The 19,412-nt window shown below is 43.6% G+C and overlaps 1 protein-coding gene across 1 annotated transcript; it reads left to right on the top strand.

The window, feature by feature from the left end:
• The first annotated feature begins 13,957 nt into the window (after positions 1 to 13,957).
• FGF19 (fibroblast growth factor 19) lies at positions 13,958 to 18,571 on the top strand. The gene is made up of 3 exons (XM_031593225.2): positions 13,958 to 14,195; positions 14,280 to 14,383; positions 16,904 to 18,571. Exons 1-3 carry the CDS (start codon positions 13,958 to 13,960, stop codon positions 17,234 to 17,236), a joined length of 675 nt encoding a protein of 224 aa, XP_031449085.2. The 3' UTR covers positions 17,237 to 18,571.
• Positions 18,572 to 19,412: the final 841 nt, after the last annotated feature.

Below are 19,412 nucleotides of genomic sequence, written 5' to 3'. Positions count from 1 at the left end.
TATCAGGCCTTGGTCAGTCCTAACAACGCCCAGCTGTGCTAGTGAATTGACAATCCCCAGGCTCTGGGAGGCTGAGGCTGCCCAGGCACAGCTGTGCCCAAAACTTCAATGGCTTGAAGTCAATCCTTGTGACATAACAAGCTATAGACCCCAAAGGAAGAGGAGAATTTCCTCCTAGGGTTAGCCAGCACCCCAATCATGCTTTAGCCAAAAATCTGCAACTTCAGTTAACTTGCCAAGGAGCCTAGTATTATGTAGGCATTAATGCTACGTTGCTAAATGTCAGCTCAGAAAAAGGAGCAGCCAAAACAAAGCAGAAGGAATGCTGTGTCATGGTACGGGCTGCAAACTGGCAGGGCATGCTGAAAATAAAAGTGATTTCACTACAGTTCAGCAGGAATGTGTTCCTGGAGAGAAGAGGGAAAGACTGATGTGCATGGATGGGAACTGCCTGCTTGAAAATGTGTCTTGCCTAGGATACAGTACTTTCTTCTTGTCCATTAGGACACTCCTCACATAGTAGGAAGTAAGGGTGGGCACATTTACATAATTAAAGCATTGCTCAGATGGCATTTTTTTATCAAACTGACCACTTGAGAGAGAAGAACTGATGAATTGTTACTATACATTTTGCCAGTTCTTAAAGCTCTACAAATAATATTTTAATTTTTGTAAGTGTCCATCTGTTGTTTCTTCGTTCCATTTCCATCCTGACATACTCTATGAATTGTAACAAACTATTTGAAGGAAGGCAAACACCATGGTTCTGGATATGTGCAATCCCTTACAGTTTGAAAGGAAGGAGAGGAAATCAAAATTTTGGAAAGTCCTTGGCTTCACTATGTCCTAAATAGAAAAATCTTGTGTTTAACATTGCAATCTCATAGATTAAAACATGCTTATTCATGAAGTAAGCAGCTGGCACTAGGAAGGTGTCCAATGAAGCGCTCATTTGGCAAGTCAGAGCCAGCTCTTCAAATCTGACAGCATCTCGTGTGGTATTTTTGCCAAATCTGTCCAAAAGCAGTGGCGGTAAGTGTCTTTTATAGGTAAGAGCACGCTCACCAGTTTTGAGCTGTGACACTAGGAAGGTTTCCATAAATCATAAAGTTTCTTGAATAATAATGGATTTTTGAGACTCATATCCACTGAAGCTGAGCCTCTATGTAGAAGGTCATTAAATACAATTAAACAGTGCAATCAGTAAGGCTCGTACCCAGCTGGTTCCCTTGGTTTGTGGGGTGTACCTTCTCTCACATGGCATGTAGCACTGCAGCAAAGCCTTCCCTCACTGCTCAGAGGTTCTTGAACTGTGCAGATGCCACTCAAGCTCGGCTGTCCCCTCTTGGCAATATGGCAAAGTGCAGTGACAGGTGGTGTGTTCTTTGAAGGTGAATAAAGGAAAATGAATAAACAGTCACCAAAGCAAGTCACAAGCTAACAACGTACAATTTCAAGGTAGCTCAGAGAAAAGAAAAGATAGGCATTTGTAAGCAGCGTGTGTCCTGCTGCTCTTTTGTAAAGCCAGCTGTGAAACAAGGCTGCAGTGCCTGTTTATAGCTAGGTGTGCAGGCTTCCAGATGTGTAAGTGTAAAGCCTGCAGACATCAAAAGGGCTAGCAGTCAAAAACATTACCTGAACACCACCTTTATGTATTTCAAAGCAAAACCAGCTGAGTGTTCCCTGTAATCACTATCCTGTCACATCTCTTTAATGGATGGGGAACCAACCAGCACAGGATCTCTGTGTCAGTGAAATAAAGAGGATGCCCATTATTTCTTTCCCTCTGTGAGGCATTGCTCATGTCCCCAGCATCCCTCATGACCCCGTTGTTTGTACTGTGATTGAACAGGATTACACAGCAGCATGAAGTGGGAAATGGCAGACTGAGCAAAGCCATGGAGAGGTACAGTGGCTGAAATCTGTGGCTGTGCACTGGAAGTGTTGGAAAACGGCCAGCGTGCTGATCTCAGGGTAAGGGGAAACTTGAGCTGATAAACCTTTCACAAGTGTACCTGGTATTTTTTAATTGGGTTACTTGCTTTCTAGAGCCTAAAGAAATCACCTCTTAGCTTGGGATGGTTGGATTTGCCATGACAGTGACAAATGTGAATTTGTAAATTGCCCACAAACAGGTAATGACTTTCATGAATAAACCTTCAATGAATTGCTCAGCTGGTTGCTCATACAAGCTTGTTGTGGTTTTATCCAGCAGCAGCTCAGCACCGCACAGCCTCTTGTTTACTCTCCCCGGGTGGGATGAGGCAGTTAACTGGAAAGGTAAAAGTGCAAGAACTTGCATGTTGGGATAAATAACAGTTTGGGAGGTAAAGCTAAAGCTGCATGAATGAGTAAAACAAAACAAGGAATTCACTCACTACTTCCTATCAGCAGACCAATGTTTAGACAACCCCGGGAAAGTAGGGAAGTCCTTGCTTCCATAAGCACTGCTCTAAAATGACTGAAATATCATTGTGCTATCAACACCACTTTCATCAAAACTCCAAACTACAGCATCATACAAGCCTCTGCAAAGAAAATTATCCCAGCCAAGACCATGACAAAGCACTAGTCAGCACTTCCTAACATGAATGTAGGATTGGCACTGGCACTCATTTCAAAGAGAAAAACCCAGAATTTCCCCCTTTAGAATATCTGGCATTTCCTACTTTCCTGGTTTTCATAATTCATATCCAGGGATTTCTGCACCATGGGTAAGTAACACTGACATTTAAAACTGACACGGCTGTGTGCTTCTAAAGCATTTGTGCTCAGCCATGCAAACAATCAGTGCTTTTCCTATGTAGTGTTCTGAGAAAATGATTTAGCAATTAGACTTGTAAAAGTGAATAATTCAGCAGACACGAAATAATATTAATGGATACTTCTTTTTTTACCTCATCCATCTTGCCCTCTCTGCAGTACAGTGGCACAGAACAAAGAAGGGACAGGTTTTCTGTAGATGGGAGGCTCAAGGCCTGCATGAGTCACATCATTTAACAACAGAACCATCAAGGAAGTCTCTTGTCCCGTGGCTCTATGGATGAGAAGTTAATTTCAGAATTAGCTCCTACTTGTTATTTTGCTTAGTTATTTAAGCTTCAGAGTTTAAGTTCATTTTTTCAACTCTGACTTTATTTATCCTCTATACTCCTGGAAAACAGAACAAACAAACAAAACTCCTCAGGACTGTAAGCCAGCTGTAAAGAGAAGCATCTGCTCATAGTATTTCTGAGATGTGTAACCTGCCTTGGCTCTCTATTCTGGCTTTGTACAGTTTGCAGTTTTCTGGTTGTGTAAATTGGCATTTACCCCAAAAGAAATTCATCCCTTTTGATCCATATTATTTTTTATCTAGCAGCCTGCTTTCACACCTACCCTGGAAGCTTGCCCCCAAATAAATACAGAGCCGATAATAATCCTCTCCACAATTCCTTGGACCTACACCTCAGAAACTTCAGAATAAAGAGCCAGAGATCACCTTGTAAACAGAGATCAGCACCCAAGAGGAGGCAGCTTGATATGAAAGCTCAGGTTTAGGAACTCGTGGAGGTTTTGTTCATACTCTTGACTTCATTAATATAAGCTGGCAGGTGGAAACAGCCAGTATGGCCTTCTCTGTGAGGATCAGCACCAAGAAACAATAAGTTATTTATTTTCCACTGCTCTCATAGAGTCATGGAATCTGTAATAAATAATGAGTAATAAAAATAATGGCTGTGGGTTTTTTTGCTTTCATTTAACTTACATTTTTAGGGGCTGGAGGAACTGACTGATGAGCATCTATATCTCAGCATAATATAAAAGTCACACAAGCACGCCCTGATGAAATGGCTGACGTTCAAAGCATTCTGGGAGAGCTCCGGGAAAAGGAAATGTTTTGCTTCATGCAAGCAAACGGTTGGTTCACTGGCTGGATCACAGAAGCCCATTTGAGGAACACTGCAAACCTTTGGACGAGGTGCATTTTATTAGAAAAAGGAAGCGCTGAGGATTCAGCTATAACATACGCAGCGGGAAAAAGTAAACACAGTAATTAAATTTAATGTGGGCAAAAATGGTACGGAGAGAAATTCTGTTTCAGAAAGGTCATTCATTTGCCTCTGCATTCCTTCATCACATTTACATGCTGCTCACTGTATTCATCAAAGGTCTCCTTTATTCTTTCTTGGTATGCATAAAACAATCGCTTTCATATACAATAACATAATTACTCAAAAAAGACAAATGAGAAAAAATCAACAGCTATTTACTTCAGATGTTAGCATTTAGCAGCTCTTGAGAAAACAGATTTTAAAGGATTTGTGCCACATATTTAAAATGTAAGAGCAAGCACCACCTAACATGGTACATGTTGGAGACAGACAGTGCTACGGATGTCTCCTTCCCGGCCTGACTCCCCCAAAGCACATCTCTCCCTCTGGACCAGGACAGCTGCAGGGAGCCCTGAGCAGCTGCAGAACGAGAATGTTCTCATCACTTGCCCCCCAGCTTCCCTGTGGTCAGCCCTGGCTCATCCTGCAGCTTTCAATCACACCAGGAGCTCTGCAGAGGCCAGGGAGGCCCCCATACCCAACCTTGCTTTTAAAGGCTGCTTCTGCTCAGTCACCTCTCTGCTGCCCAAGCAGCACAAAGATCAGATGGAACATGGGGAAATTTATGACTGAACATTTGTAAATTAACGCATAACTAGGGTGAACTCTTGTTCAGATTCGCTGTGTCTGAAAAAGAGGCATAGTTCACAAGGTGGGTCATTGTGTTTCTAGTTTATTTTGTACCTTTCTGTGGGATCACACAGTAGTAATGATGTAATCACAACCAGTCAATGTCACAGTAGGGCAATGACTCGTTTAAAGCTCTAATGATTAAGAAAAAGACAGATACTGGTGTTATTATGATGCTTATCAGTGTTGTGTCATACACATAACTATATTAATTGTCTCAGTTAAAGAGTTGATCCTGAGGCCAAGAGTCAAAGCATGAACTTTTGAGCCTTTCTGCACTTTCCCCTACAGGGGTTTATTCTGCTCACTGTTCCAATACATGGAGGATGTCTGCTTGTGTTTTTCCAGAGCAGCCCACTGCCTACTGGTCCACCCTGCCTAGCACACAGCTTTAGTAGCACCAGGAAATGCTCACAAATAGTACATGGGGTTTGTTTGTGGCTGTTATATTCACACTGATGTACATACACACTGTTATAGAAAGATCTAGCTCATTTCCTAATTGCAACACATTTCATACTGGATGGCAAATGAAAGGCTTAAGCCCCAGCGGGATCGCATGTGTCTGACCCACAAATAATTGTTTGACATCAGAAGGTTTATTATCTCCTAGCAGGAATGAGAAGCATATTCCTTAATAGGTTCCCTACCCTGGGCAGTGCAAGCTTTCCTTTGAAGAGTGTCTCTATGGTAATTGATGTTAATGAGCAGCAAGCCAAGGAGAAACACTGGGTCACCAGGTAGGAAGCCCCCCAAGAGATAATCTAATTACTCTCCAAAACAAATTACTTTCAACCAAAACAAATTGCTTTCAATCACTCTGCAACAGATAAGATCAGTGGAGAGAGCTCAAAGCCGATGACAGCTGGAGACCGAGGCTTCACGAGTTTATGGATTGATCGCTTGTCTCTTTGGTCAGTTTTGTTGAATGACAATGGAGTGACAGAAAACTGGAGCCAAGAACTGAGCTCCCTTTCATTTCATTCAGATGAATGCAGAGGACCTGCCAAGTCGGTGCTATTTGCTGCTTGGCTCATTGATCTAAAGTTGGAAAAGCAGTAGCCGTGCATGTTCACATATGTAATATGAGTAAAACTCTCTAGGAATAAATGTATGGACTGGGAGATGATAAAATCCACTCACTGCCTCTGCATTGTTATGCTAGGAAGCAAAACACTGTATGGTTGCTAATTTGTGAGTGCACATAAAAAGTGATGCAAAAGGAGCCCTCGTCCTTATAAGGACTTTAAAGGCCAAAATCATACATGTTAATTGCTCCTCTAATGGCATACTACTACTTGTTACTAAGTCAGATTGAAGTAAATGATTTTTTTTTTTTTTTCATGGAAGGCAGAATTGAGCCTTAGTTCCTTTTCTTAACACAATATTAGCAATGTTGTTCTGAACATGAACTGATTAATCAGTACTATACTGTGATATCAGACTGAAATTCAAGCTACCCACAAGTAACCACTGCATTAACCAAATAGTAAGATCTGTTTCAGTGCTAAGTGGTTAACAGATACGATAAGTGAGAAATCTCACCATCTCATAATGACAGTACAGAAGGAACTTGGGCAGCAAAGGTGTAAATTATCAGAAGTTGTAGATGACAAGTCCGTTGCTGGCTTACATGGGAAATCAAGAGTTAACATGCCACTCTAAAGGAAATGTAAGTTAGTGCACGGGGTGAGTGATTAATCAGTGAGTTTTTGTGCCATGGCTAATTGCTGTGATGGTGCAAAGGATTCCCACCTTTACTGGTGTGTGTTAGGGAAGAACTAGACTGGGAGATTACTGCCTTTTAAGGATGGAATACCCCTACTGAGGTTGGACTCACAAATAGGAAGCATTGTTTAAGGTCCATTTATAGTTCTGCTGCTCATTATTTCATTAGCATTGGCTAATTCCTTCTACAGCATTATGCAATCAATGCCATATCTGCCTGACCAAATCCAAGTCGAGCTGATGGCAGCATGCGACCTATTAGTCAGGAGAACGTATAAAGGGCAGTCATTGTCCAGCAGCAGCAGCTCTTCAGCAGAACGAGCCTACGGTAACAGAGATCAGTAGCTGGTGTTTTACAGGCTTTATCTACTAGAGACCTCAGATAAAGAGCAATACACGGGTATCAGAGAGCCTCTGCTGTTGAATGAAACCTTGATGCCCCACCCAGAGCTATGAGAGGGACTTCTGGAAGACTGGAAGAAATTAAGTTCTGAATTAGTTGGTGGGCCTATTCTTAAAATTCCCTTTGTAAAATGAGTGCCTGAATCAACACACCCATATTCAAGAATACATAAACTGGAGGCCCAGTCTTGACTCTGGGTAATGAGTGGGATGAAAGTCATACCTTTCTGTGAGCCAGCAAATTTGGAAAAATTCATATGAAAGAGGCACCACGATCATTTTTTCATCCTCAATGTTTGGTCAGCTTTGTTCACTTCAAGAACTGAGGCAAGCTTATCATGGAAGGGTCTTCCTAGTATCTCCAGCTACCAGTGGCAATTTGTCTCCTGCTTTGACCAACAATGTTTAAGGAACTACTTTCATCAGGGCAAGGTAAGTAACATACACAACAGACAGGTAGTGGTGGATTTCACATTCTGTTTAATATTTGCTGTGATGTTTAGAGAAATAAATCCCTTATTTTAATGACAGCATTTTGCTTCACTTTCTAGCAATGCTTCAGATTTTATCTCATACTATAAGATGAATCTGAACTACTTATGGAACTTAAATCCATTACCTACTAGTTTTCTCACTAGTCAGATGTGTAAAACTTAAGTAAACTTGACTTACTTTCTAAAGACCAACCAGGCTTTTTCCATGATGATTTGTTCTGCTTCTCTTACTTTCAACTGGCCTTTTAATTGGCCGTTAAACTAGGAAATTATGGCTGATTAGGATCAACCCAAATGCAGTGTTTTGGATGGATTCTTTTAGATCCCATGTTACTTCTGCTTTGTCAAATAAAGGTCAACTTTAGCTGCATTGGCAGGATGCTTCAGTAACCTTTGCCCTTCAATTCTTGACCCAAATGTCCCCCAGTCCAGTGGTAGCAGTTCTGACTGGTTACGAGGCTGAAATAAGCAACATCAGAGAAAGTTACTTACCATAAACTCAATTTCTGGATCCATGGCAAATCATGCAGCTACCCCACAACAGTGGGGTTTCAGCAGAAAATCATTTCCTGTGATGTCTGTGGAACATCAGTTACTAATAGTCTTTATCCCTCCCCTCTCGAGCAATTCCACTTCCTAACTTTCTACATGAATATGTCAACTACATTAAGAATTGAGTCTGGGTGTCTTAAGAAGAGAGAGGGAAGACACCATAACACTTCAAAAAAATCCAAGGGAAGCAACTCTGTCTACTAAGCAGGTTTTGAAGGAACTGCACAAGAGTTTTATTACTCCTTCTTAAGATCTCTCTCCTTACTTTTAGGCACAAAATATGAGCTGAGTTGAAAGGAAGGCATCTGCTGATTCAACTGAATCACTCTGCTTTCCAAAAGCTGAGGATATGTCTGTGTGCAAAATATTCTTAACAGTCATAAAAGGTGCCATCAGGAAATATTATACCATTTTTAAAAATTTGCTTTTGTTCAGAAATGATTCAGGAAGGGCTTTGTATTTTCAGTAAGTGTGCTTCCTGCAATATCAAAGTAATCAAAATGATGACAATTGGTGAATAAGCATTATACAAACCTCCCAGCTGTGCACTGAATTGAAACTTTGACACTACATTCACCAGCATTCACTAATCATTTACAACTCTTTGCTTATCCATTCCTGATGGTGACTAGCAATTTCTAGGAATGATAAGCAGCAGAATGCAATATGCAATAATAGGCAGCAAGAAAACTAAAACAGAGAAAACTTAGAAATCTTACAGAGCTCTGAGCAGAAAACAACAGTGATTTAACATTAGTCTAGCAAATAGAGAATGTAGATGTCTTACTCTGCACTAGTTCAAATCTCTCACATCTTCCCTCAGAAAGCACAAGTGCAAGTCTAGCAAATAACCTGAACTGCCAACAGCTGTGAAGAAATACAGCCTCTGCTTGGTAGATGTGCTCATGGATTTGTTCCACTGGCTCTATGATGCAGTTTGTGGGATCATCATCCTGGAATAGGAATGCTTCACTGAATAGATAAACACAACTAAACCTCTTTCATGCCCTCCCTTTCTTACTACTTACTGCCGAAATACAACAAGAGTCTCTGATTCAGTGTCCTGTTAACAAAGACAATTATTTTTCACCTCCTGTGAAATGAATTTGCACCTACATGGGACAAATTTATCCCCAGTATAACTCACCAAAATTGTTTCGCAGTCAGATTTGGTTCTTGTGCCCACAGTGGGTTCATTGCTGAAGCCCTTGCACATTCCAGTTTCCTACTGTGCTCTTTAGGACTGATTTCATGGCAAATGGCATTGAATAGAACTGAATAAGATCACCTGATTAATTCTGGCTCTGTGGGGTTTAGCATGTATTTGAGCAGGACCATAGATCTGACCATGTGCACTTTGTATCCTTGTACTTCACTTTGGAAGCAAATCTGTTTCCTTTATTATTTTTATTTTTTTGTAGCACCTACTATTCTTCCAGCAGTGAATCTCAGCTTCCATGAAGAGGCTAGATTATATTTGCCCTGGGTATTGAAATATTTCAATTAAATTAGATGTTTATGCACCTCAAATTTTCCAACTTTCATTGATTTAGTGGAAATCAGGTGCTGTAGGACACCTAGAAAATCAAATAGGCTTTAATAAGTTGCAAAATTCCAAAGGATTTTGTAGTGAATGGAAAAGATAAGTGGCTCGAGTACATTCAAAGTCTGAAAAAACTGCTTGCAGTGAGGAAAAAATGCTTCTGGGCCATTTAAAGCTGATGGCACTTCGATAAGCTTTAGAGTAGACTTAATCAGAAGACATCATTTGGTCATGGAAGCTTCAAATCAATTCCAAGCTAAGTATTGCTCTCAAGAATGCACTGACTGATAACAATAGTTAAGAAAACATTCGATGACAGAATGGCTAGAGATATTTGAAATTAATTGTCCATCTGTGTTCATTAGAAAGCACCAGCAACAGCATGTGTACCTACCGATGACAATAGCAAGAACCTCTCCTGTGCAGTGAGCACTTCAGCAGAGCAGTTTTAGAATAGGGACCCTCCAGAAGATGATTATTTGAAAATCTGTCAGTATTCAATGCATTTGAATCCTGCACTGGGGGCTGCTACATCCGTGGTATGGGCAGAACTCTCTCTTGACAGGCATCCTGACGGTGGGTGTACACTGTGGGTGCTGTGGAATCTTAATTCTGCTCTCATCCACAGTCCATGGGGAAATACTGTCATCTTTCTGCCTCTTGGGTTGCAGAAACAGCTGGGAAGCAGAGAGGCCCTTGACACGTGGTGGAGTAACCTCTCCTTCTTAGGCAGGTTTTTAACTTGTGCTGCACTTATAAGGCTCTTTATAGAACAGCCTGCACGTCACAGTGTACTGTGTACAGTGTACTGTGTCCACTCCTGTGATCCCAACCAGAGGCAGGGGGAATAGCCTGGCTATGACGCCTGCTCTCTGCACTGAGGCAAGTGAGGGCTGTCTGCTTGCTGCCACTGTGGGGTGGCATATAGGGGCTGCAGCAGAGCTCAGAAGCAAAGGAATGAGCTTGGAAATCTCCATCTCTCTCTGGAGTTCTCTCAGCCACTGAAGTTCTTCTACTTCTGATTTCAGAGAAGTAATACCAAATCACATTCATATGATGTCTCCTCCTGAATCTATGGAGACCCCGAAGATACCTCAAAGGAAGTAAGACACTTTAAAATTCCTGTACTGTTTTCCCTTCTACAAAGACGTATCCATACACATCCTGGAGTATGTCCAGAGAAGGCAATAAAACTAAAGGGTATGGAGAACAAGGGAGCAGCTGAGGGAGCTGGGATTGTTCAGCCTGAAGAAGGCTCAGGGGAGACCTGAGCACTCTCTACATCTGCTTGAATGGATGTTGTGGTGAGGTGGGGTGATTATCTCAGGAGTGGCTTCATGGCCTATTTCTGACCATCATGTAGCAGCCCTGCTTCAATTTATCTCCCTTGGTCACAATGATGTTACTGCCTACTAAGGCACAAACACTCTTATATTTCTGGCATGCTCCAGGATCGCTGGATGTTTGACTTTTAAAACACAGCAGTCGTGATCTTCCAAACCTTATCTGGTTCAGCTTTAGAATCACAAAAGCTGAAGGTTTTGTTCTGCGGAAATTACATAGGCCCATTGAAAAGTGCAGTGGAAATAAATGATTAATTACAACAGGTGAAAATGCTTTTGCAGTTGAGTAATATTTAGTCAGGAGGTATTTTTATTCTACAAGACTTTCCTTCTTTATTTTTTCTTATCCCCAGAAAAGCAAAAGTCCCACACCACCAGGTTCCATTGCTGCTGCCTCAGGGAGCAGCCCCTGCACTGGAAGTGCACGTTATGTCTCTGCAAATACATCTTTAGCAACTTGCAAAGATGTGTCTTTCTACTGAACTTTGGTAAGAAGATGACAATAAATGATAACATTCAGTGATTTGTATGGGAACTGATATGAAAGTCACATTACAGCAGTATACATTGAAAAGTGAGATTCACTAGCTGTAGCTAAAAATAAAATACTAAATCTGGGCTAATCACTGAGGGTTTTTTTCCAATGCCAATAAAGAAATAAGCACTTCCAGAGATTATTTAACCCGTATCTCTCAAACAGCTGTTTGGAGATAGGTTGGTGCTACCCAGCCCAGATAAGCACATGGAGGCATTCACCTCAGTCAGATTGCAGAGGAACTTGGACAAATGGATTAGACGGAAAGACTGTTATATCAAGAAAGGCAATTTCTAAAAACAAATGAGTTAAGTATTTCCTTGTCATTTGATCTGATATGAAATTTTAATCATCTCCTTTACTGCCTCCATTTTTGATCCTCACAAAGGAATAATGATACCATCAAAATGAATAAATATGTTGCAAGCATCAGTTCTTTCTGCTTGAAAGGTGGTTGACTTTTTGATGAAGAAAACACCGTATATTATGATGGCAAATATAATTAACGCTATAATATATAGCATTAATAGTATAGCAGCATCGGTACTCATCAAATAGCTTCTGTTCAGTGAGATGCACAACAAAATGGACCAAAGCACCTCATGGATTCATCTCAGCCCAAACTGTGTGTGTGTTGGGTGCTCAGTGCCTCAAAGAATGCTCAGCAGCCGGGGTGAGTTACATGCACAACTGCTGTGGGGCCCAGGGCTGCAAGCAGTGAGCTGCCTTGGAGCTGCCATGTCGCAACAGCACAGAGGGAAAAAACAGGGTCTTAGACACCTTTGTATTATTTACTGGTGCTATGATATCGTGAGCATGTGAGATGTTTGCAAGGACAAAATTTCTCAAGTCAATCCATAACTTAGATGGTGGAGGAACCTGGAAGTGAGGCGGCCCTCATTTTCATTAATGACTCATCAGCCATGTGAGAAAACTGGGCTTCTTTGAGGTGACTCAAATCTCTTGTTGCAGAAGCAGGTGTTGCAAGGCCATGATCATCTAGACACTGATTAATCAGTGTGACAAACCTCAGTGCCACAGGGTGCACACAGTTAGGGTGTATAGAAGTGCATCCATAAAAGAGTGGGCCATCATCCCACAAAGCTCTGTATTTTCGCATGGCCTTGTCTATATGCTCGGCCTCACCGAGCTTGGGTTGCTCAGAAAGGAAAGATGTTTGCAGAAGTGCTCACAGAATGGAGATGCAAATGTACAGACAGAAAGACAAAAGTAAAGAGGCAATGAAATTTGGAAAGATTTGTTTCTTTCTTTGCTAGCTTCAGAAATTCTGCTAGGGGTATGGAGCTATGTTCTGATTAATTGATACTTTGTGTTCCCTATGGAAGAAAATTTTTCTTTTTATTTATGAAATCCCATTGATGCCTATTTTCTCTGTTGACATATGAGAAAATTCCTGTAATGCTCAGTTTGGATGGAAAACAGGAAAATCAGCAGAAATCCCCTGAAGTGCCCTGAAAAAGACAAACACGGGTGTGCACTGCTCTCCCATTGCCTGACACATTCGTTGGGTGAACCCCAGCATGGTAAAAGTCGTCAGCACAAAAACCCACTTGATGCCTATGTCGGGTCTCTGTCCGATTTTGCTATACACACTTTTTTTTGCCGATTTCTCTGCGCGAGTGGGAAGAAGATGGGCCGGAGAGACCCGAGCAGCAGCTCCCCGACGGAGAGGTCAGCCCGCACCCAGGCACCCGGCTCCATCTAGCGGCACGGCTCGGGATGGCCGGGCGGCAACACAGCCCGGGAGCGGCGCCGGTCCGTCCCGAGGCGCCGTGCCATGCCGTGCCGGGACCTGTCAAGATCTGCCGAGCCAGCACGTGCCGGGCCGAGCCGTCGCTCCGGTGCCGGGCAGTGGCCGCTCTCACCCCGTGCTCACGTCGCGGCGGCGCGGCGCCGGCCGGAAGAGAGCCGGATGGCGGCCGCGGAGCCTCGGAGCCGCCGAGCTGAAGCGTGGCGGAGCCCTGCGCTGCATACGACCCTTTTATCCGGCTGGGTTACACTAGCATCTCCGCTAGCATAGTTCTGAAATGGGAATACAGGATGGACAAGCGGTAGCGCCGGACGGGAGGAGTGATGTCCCCCGAGCGGCTGAGCTGCTCCCTCACCTCTGCGTGACCGCTGGTGCCTTTTGGGTCACGCACCCTCTGGTCTCATTTCCCGTGCTTCGGGCTCGCATCGGGGCTGTGGGACCCGACCGTACCCGACCCATCCCGTCACGTCCCGTTCGGTCTCATGCGGCTCGGTTCGCGGGGGCCCGGCGCGGATGAGCCTCGAGGGGAAAGCTCGGAGATGCGGTGGGGAGGGAGCGACTACTCCAGGATGTCCCCTGCGACATGATGTCATCTGATCAATATTTTCGGGGGGAGTGACCGACCCGACCAATTCCCGCTATGAAACGGGCTCTATATTGGAGCTGGATGCGGCCGAATCGATCGGGCTGATAACGGAGGCCTATAAAAAGCCGGGGGGCCGGCTTGGCCCGTGCTACATCCCTTCCGCGACACCGCCGGTCGCACAGAGCGCCCAACCCCGTACCGCACCGCCCCGCACCGCCCGCGGCAACGCCGCCGCCCGACCCGAGCCCGAGCCCGAGTCTGAGTCCGAAGCCGCCGCGGATGGGGCCGCGCCCCGCCGCCCCCGGCGCTGCCCTGGCGCTACTGGGGATCGCCGCCGCCGCCGCCGCCGCCAGGTCCCTGCCGCTGCCCGACGCGGGCCCGCACGTCAACTACGGCTGGGGGGAACCCATCCGGCTGCGGCACCTCTACACCGCCAGCAAACACGGGCTCTTCAGCTGCTTCTTGCGCATCGGTGGCGACGGCCGGGTGGACGCTGTCGGTAGCCAGAGCCCGCAGAGTGAGTGCCGGGATCTGAGGAAACGGACGGGACGGGCGGGCGGGCGGCGGCGCGGAGCTGACGGCACGTTCCCTCTCCCCGCAGGTCTGTTGGAGATCCGCGCCGTGGCGGTGCGCACCGTGGCCATCAAGGGCGTGAGGAGCTCCCGCTACCTCTGCATGGACGAGGCGGGGCGGCTACACGGGCAGGTGAGCCCCCGGTCGAGAATGGCAGAGGGGGGTGGGGGGTTGGGAGTTTTTGTTGGCGCCGCGGCGAGTTAACGGGGCTTTGGGGTGTCCCCTCCTTTTTGCTGTGGGTCGGTGGTTCTTGGCATTGCCACTGCCCGGGAGGCAGCGGGGATCGTCAGCGGACAGCAGCAAAGGGACATCGTCCCGAATGCACAGTGCCTATTTCATGTGGAAAATGCAGTGTCGTCCAGCAGTGAGTTTGTTTAGAAAGTCTTCTTGTTTGGTGGCTGCCCCAGAAACCGATGAAGTTAGGGCTTTGAAGCTGAATAATTTCTCGCTGTTCAGCTCAGATAATCTAGGGAAAAAAATAAAGTGAAATAAGAATCGCTTCCTTTGGAAAGGAGATGTGCCACTCAAACAAGCCCCAGAGACACAGGGGTGCCATCTCTTAGGTAGTACCAAACAGAAAGGGCTTCAGGATGGCTGAGCCCTGCTGTCCCACTCCAACCTGAGAATCAGCACACCTGTAGCCGGCTGTGGAGCTCAGTGACCAACTGGCACCGCGCCGCTGGCTTGCGCTTTTCACCCAGCAATGTCAGCATATCCTGTAAACATTATCAGCGATGTAAACTTGGCTTTGTAAACCCAGAGATAAGCTGCCAGCTCCAGAATTTTGAAGGTTCAGAGCAAGGCTTTGTCTAAGCACTCTGCAGGAGCCTGGGTTGCGTGGGGTGATGACTTTTTATTGTGCCGTAGTAAAGGCATGGCTCCATTCTGCTTTGATAGCTGCGGCAAACTTTGTGCTGATTGCAGTAGGGCAAGGACTTGGCCCACTGTCAAAACTCCCGGTATGTTCAGTCAGACTAAGATGGGTGTAGGGAGGTTATTGACTGAGCATACAACATAAGATTGAGTCTTTCTTTCTCAATTTCTTTGCTTTTCTGGGCTAGAATCAGACAATTGATGCAGTGATAACGTGCATAGGCTCTAACAGTGTGGTGGGTCAATTATTAGCTTAAAGTTTTAATGTATATCCAAAGCAAAATGATTAATGAAATCAAAACAAGTCCAGATCCTGCTCCTATTGGAGCTGCTGTAGTCAAGGCATTTTAAAGCAGCTTTCTTATAACATAACTCTGTAAGCTAATGAGTATCCTTTGAGTGGGTTTGTTGGTGTATAGTATTCTTCACAGGTTGTTAGATTTTCTTCTGAAAACACAATGGCATGTGGCCATGCCATTACACCTTTATGTCATGGACCAATTCTATTTGCCGGATTCCAGAAAATAGTTTTGTCAACTCTGGTAACAGTATTCACAGAAGTGAAGGGAGTAGAAGTTGACACATGGAGAGAAATCTTCTCTTTTAAGACACAGCCCCCTCTCCTGTAGCTACCCTTCTCTAGGTGTGTACTTGGAAGGAAGAAATAAATGGCTTTTGGCATATGCCATCTGTACTCCTACGATGCCCAATAAACATGGGCTGAGCCTGTGTGAGGCTGAGGGCAAGAAACCAGATCATCCTTGACACCCATTGTCATCTCTCTGCTATCAGCCTAGGCAGAGCATGTGCCATAGCCCAGAGATCAGCAGTGGAAGAAGGAAAGGGCAGGTACAATGTCTGGGGCCCAAATTCAGCCCTCTTGTAATGTGTCCCTTCTTAACATGGGACACAGGGATGGCTAAGGTTGATTTTGAACAGGCAGTGTGCTGCATAGCCTGCCCTCAGAATTTCTGTAGTTTAACAGAAATCTTTAACTGCTTCATATACTGACGTACTGCAAATTTCTCCTATGTAAAAAAATGATCTGGAAGTACTTAAAGTGCATTTGAAATGTATTAAAAACTACTCTAGAGACAATCCCACTACAGTGAGCAGGGAACAATCTGGTGGAGGCATAGGGGTGCTGTCAACAACCAATGTGGTTTGTAGAGTGCACTTGCTCAAGAAGCTTGCTGATTTCATCATCCTCCAAAGGGAGGCTAACTGCTCATAGCAATAAGGACAGCTGACAATTCAGCCATAATTGTGCATCACAGATTGGTATCTTTCTGAGATACATATTGTGTGTGGAAGGAAAAATACTACATAACTTATTTTGGAAAAAAATGTCCTTTTTTGATTACCTGATTAGTTTAACGAGAGCTTTTAAACGACATTCAGATGCATGTACTTAACTGTACTCCATATTCTTGATGGCATGTGAGAAAAGAATGAAAAGTAGCAAATACAGTCTGTATTAAGCCGGGCAGAGCATTCACTTATCACGAAAGACATCATTAGCAATTGCCTTTTGCTGACCAGGAGTTCAATCACCTGCAGTGACTGATCCTGAAATAACACCAGCACTGTATGAAATGCAGTGCGTGTGGGAAGGTCTGAATGATGATCCTAGATCCTAGCAGAACGTCTCTACAGTATGTCACAAATGTACTTTTACAGATGCATACCTAAGCAAATACGTTTTTCTTCACTGATCTTAACTGAATGCAGTGAGTCTGGCGGGCATGTTTGTAACTGGTTTTACTCCTTGCTGTTCAGCTCAGTTATTCCATTGAGGACTGTTCCTTTGAAGAGGAGATTCGTCCAGATGGCTATAACGTGTATAAATCAAAGAAATACGGAATATCGGTGTCTTTGAGCAGTGCCAAACAAAGACAACAATTCAAAGGAAAAGATTTTCTCCCACTGTCTCACTTCTTACCTATGATCAACACTGTGCCAGTGGAGGTGACAGACTTTGGTGAATACGGTGATTACAGCCAGGCTTTTGAGCCAGAGGTCTACTCGTCGCCTCTCGAAACGGACAGCATGGATCCCTTTGGGATCACTTCCAAACTGTCTCCAGTGAAGAGCCCCAGCTTTCAGAAATGACTCTGACTGCACACTCGGTTTTAAAGAAATACCACAGAATGTTGCAGGTTTTTAGCTTCTTGTGTAGTGATGTCTCAAACCTTTTTTTCATGTCTCAGTATGGAGACAGCCTTTCCCGTACAATGTGTTTTACCTATAAGAGCTGAGTGCCCAGATGCCATGTTCAAAAGAATTGCCTCTCCATAGTATACTTGGAAAAGAAAAATTAAATAAGAGCAGCTCAACAAATTCATCAGAGTTCCTCCATTACTGTGGTGATGATAAAATACATAGTTTTCATGCATCAAATTCATTACCACATATGTTCACCTGTTGTTTCAGCTCATATATATATACAGGAAATCTTGCCATTCACAGGGAAGTTCACAGCCTTGTAGACAAACATTTGGAACAAAACACAGTTAAGGAAGACTGAGCAAGTGTGGTTATGTGAACTAAAGTTAGTGCTGTTTCTTGAAAAGCTGCTGACAACCTTCTGGGAAAGCTTTCTGCTGAAAGTATACCACTGAAAAACAATTCTGCTTATATATTGTGCTTTTTCTTCCCTTAGGAAAGAAGGGAAGAAAGGAAAACATTTCTTCCTTCCCCTATTGCTAAAGGATACCTTGAAAAACTGGATTTTTGGTGTATTTTATAGGTTAATTTATGTTCACTGGGGGATCTGCATCATCCAGCATAAAGACTTGTCTTTAACATTAATGGAAATTCAGCACATGGGTATGAGTGTATACAGAACTAGTATTTGTGTTCATCTGGTAGGAACGAGCATTTCAAATTAGTATCCAGATATAGGTTCTGCTGTGTATACTCGTGTATGTTAGCAAATAGAGAGAAAGTCTGAAAATGGATGATGTGTAGGTCACATCAGTTGCAAAGAACATTTCTGTGATTCGCCTGTAAGCATCAGCAATTCTTTTAAGTCCATCCAGGCTTGATTCTGCATCAGTTGAAACCGTGGAGATACAATTTAGTGACTTAAACACTGCAGAACTGAGATGGCCATGCTGTGCTTCTTGCAGAAAGGGATCGTGTGAATCTCATGGCCAGAAAGCATATATCTGATGTCTTCAGTTCTGTTCTCCCCTTGTGACAATTTAACAAAGGAATAACCATAGAGAAACCAAAAGAAGACACATGTCAGGGTTCAGAGATTCCACTCATTTCCAAAGGCTCACTCATAATAGAGATTTCTATACAAAAAGCTCTACTGGAAACACTGGTGTTCTTCTGACCTAGCACTTCATTGCCAATGCAATATTTATAATTAATTTATTAAATACATACCTCTGTTTATTTTGTTACTGTTATTTATGCTCAAAATTCTATTTATATACTCTTGAAGGTGGGTTTTTTGGTTGTAACAAATTTTGTGAAGTTTTGTAATCATTAAATTCTAGGAAACAATAGCTTTTTAAATTTCTGTTCATTATTGGTAGTGTAATATGTACATTTGCAATAAAAAATCATCTTCAATATAGAAATCTAGCTGACTCTTTTCTGACTTCTTCAGCCCAAACACATCAAGGAGCTTTATCAAACTATGCAATTTGATTCCACTGCAGCCAAGTGGAGATGGCACAGTCGAGGTGCAACACAGAGACAGAGTGAGTTTCCCAAAGCCAGGCAGTGAGTGCCAGTGGTGGACCTTTTGTCCACCTGCTGTCTGTTCCCGAGGAGCCCCACGTGAAACTGCAAGACTGAGAGAGGTAGCTTTGTTATGGAGAGCTTCAGCACCACGTGTGAGCTACCTGCAAAATGCAAAACCACACTAAGTAGAAGGTTGCTCCCTTTTTAAAAATGGCACCCAATTAAAAAATGCTCTTAAGGGGGAAAATGGCTGTTAGGCCTAAAAAAGATGTTAATTTCTGGCGGAAAAGGAAAGACTGAGCATTTCACTCTAGGAATACTATAGGGAGACTCACAAGAATTGCAGAGTTCTTGGCTGCAAAACATCTCCCTTCACGTTCTCCTTCATGCTGAGCCACTGCCACAAATGCAGAGGTTTCTTACTCTTCATGCACTGGGAGATGCATGATGATTTTCAAGTTGTCTTATTTCAAAAATTTTTGGGTTTGGGGTGTCCTGTTTTTCAGCTTTTCATTTCTGTTTTTGATCAGACTATATATCTTTTGAACATCAGATGCATCTTTTGAGACTCCTTTATAGAAATCCAAAC

Source organism: Phasianus colchicus, chromosome 5 (assembly GCF_987193195.1).
Source record: "Phasianus colchicus chromosome 5, bPhaCol1.hap1.1, whole genome shotgun sequence".
Taxonomy (NCBI): Eukaryota; Metazoa; Chordata; class Aves; order Galliformes; family Phasianidae; genus Phasianus; species Phasianus colchicus.
The sequence above is the reverse complement of the archived record's forward strand: the minus strand, read 5'-3'. Positions and strand labels throughout refer to the sequence as shown.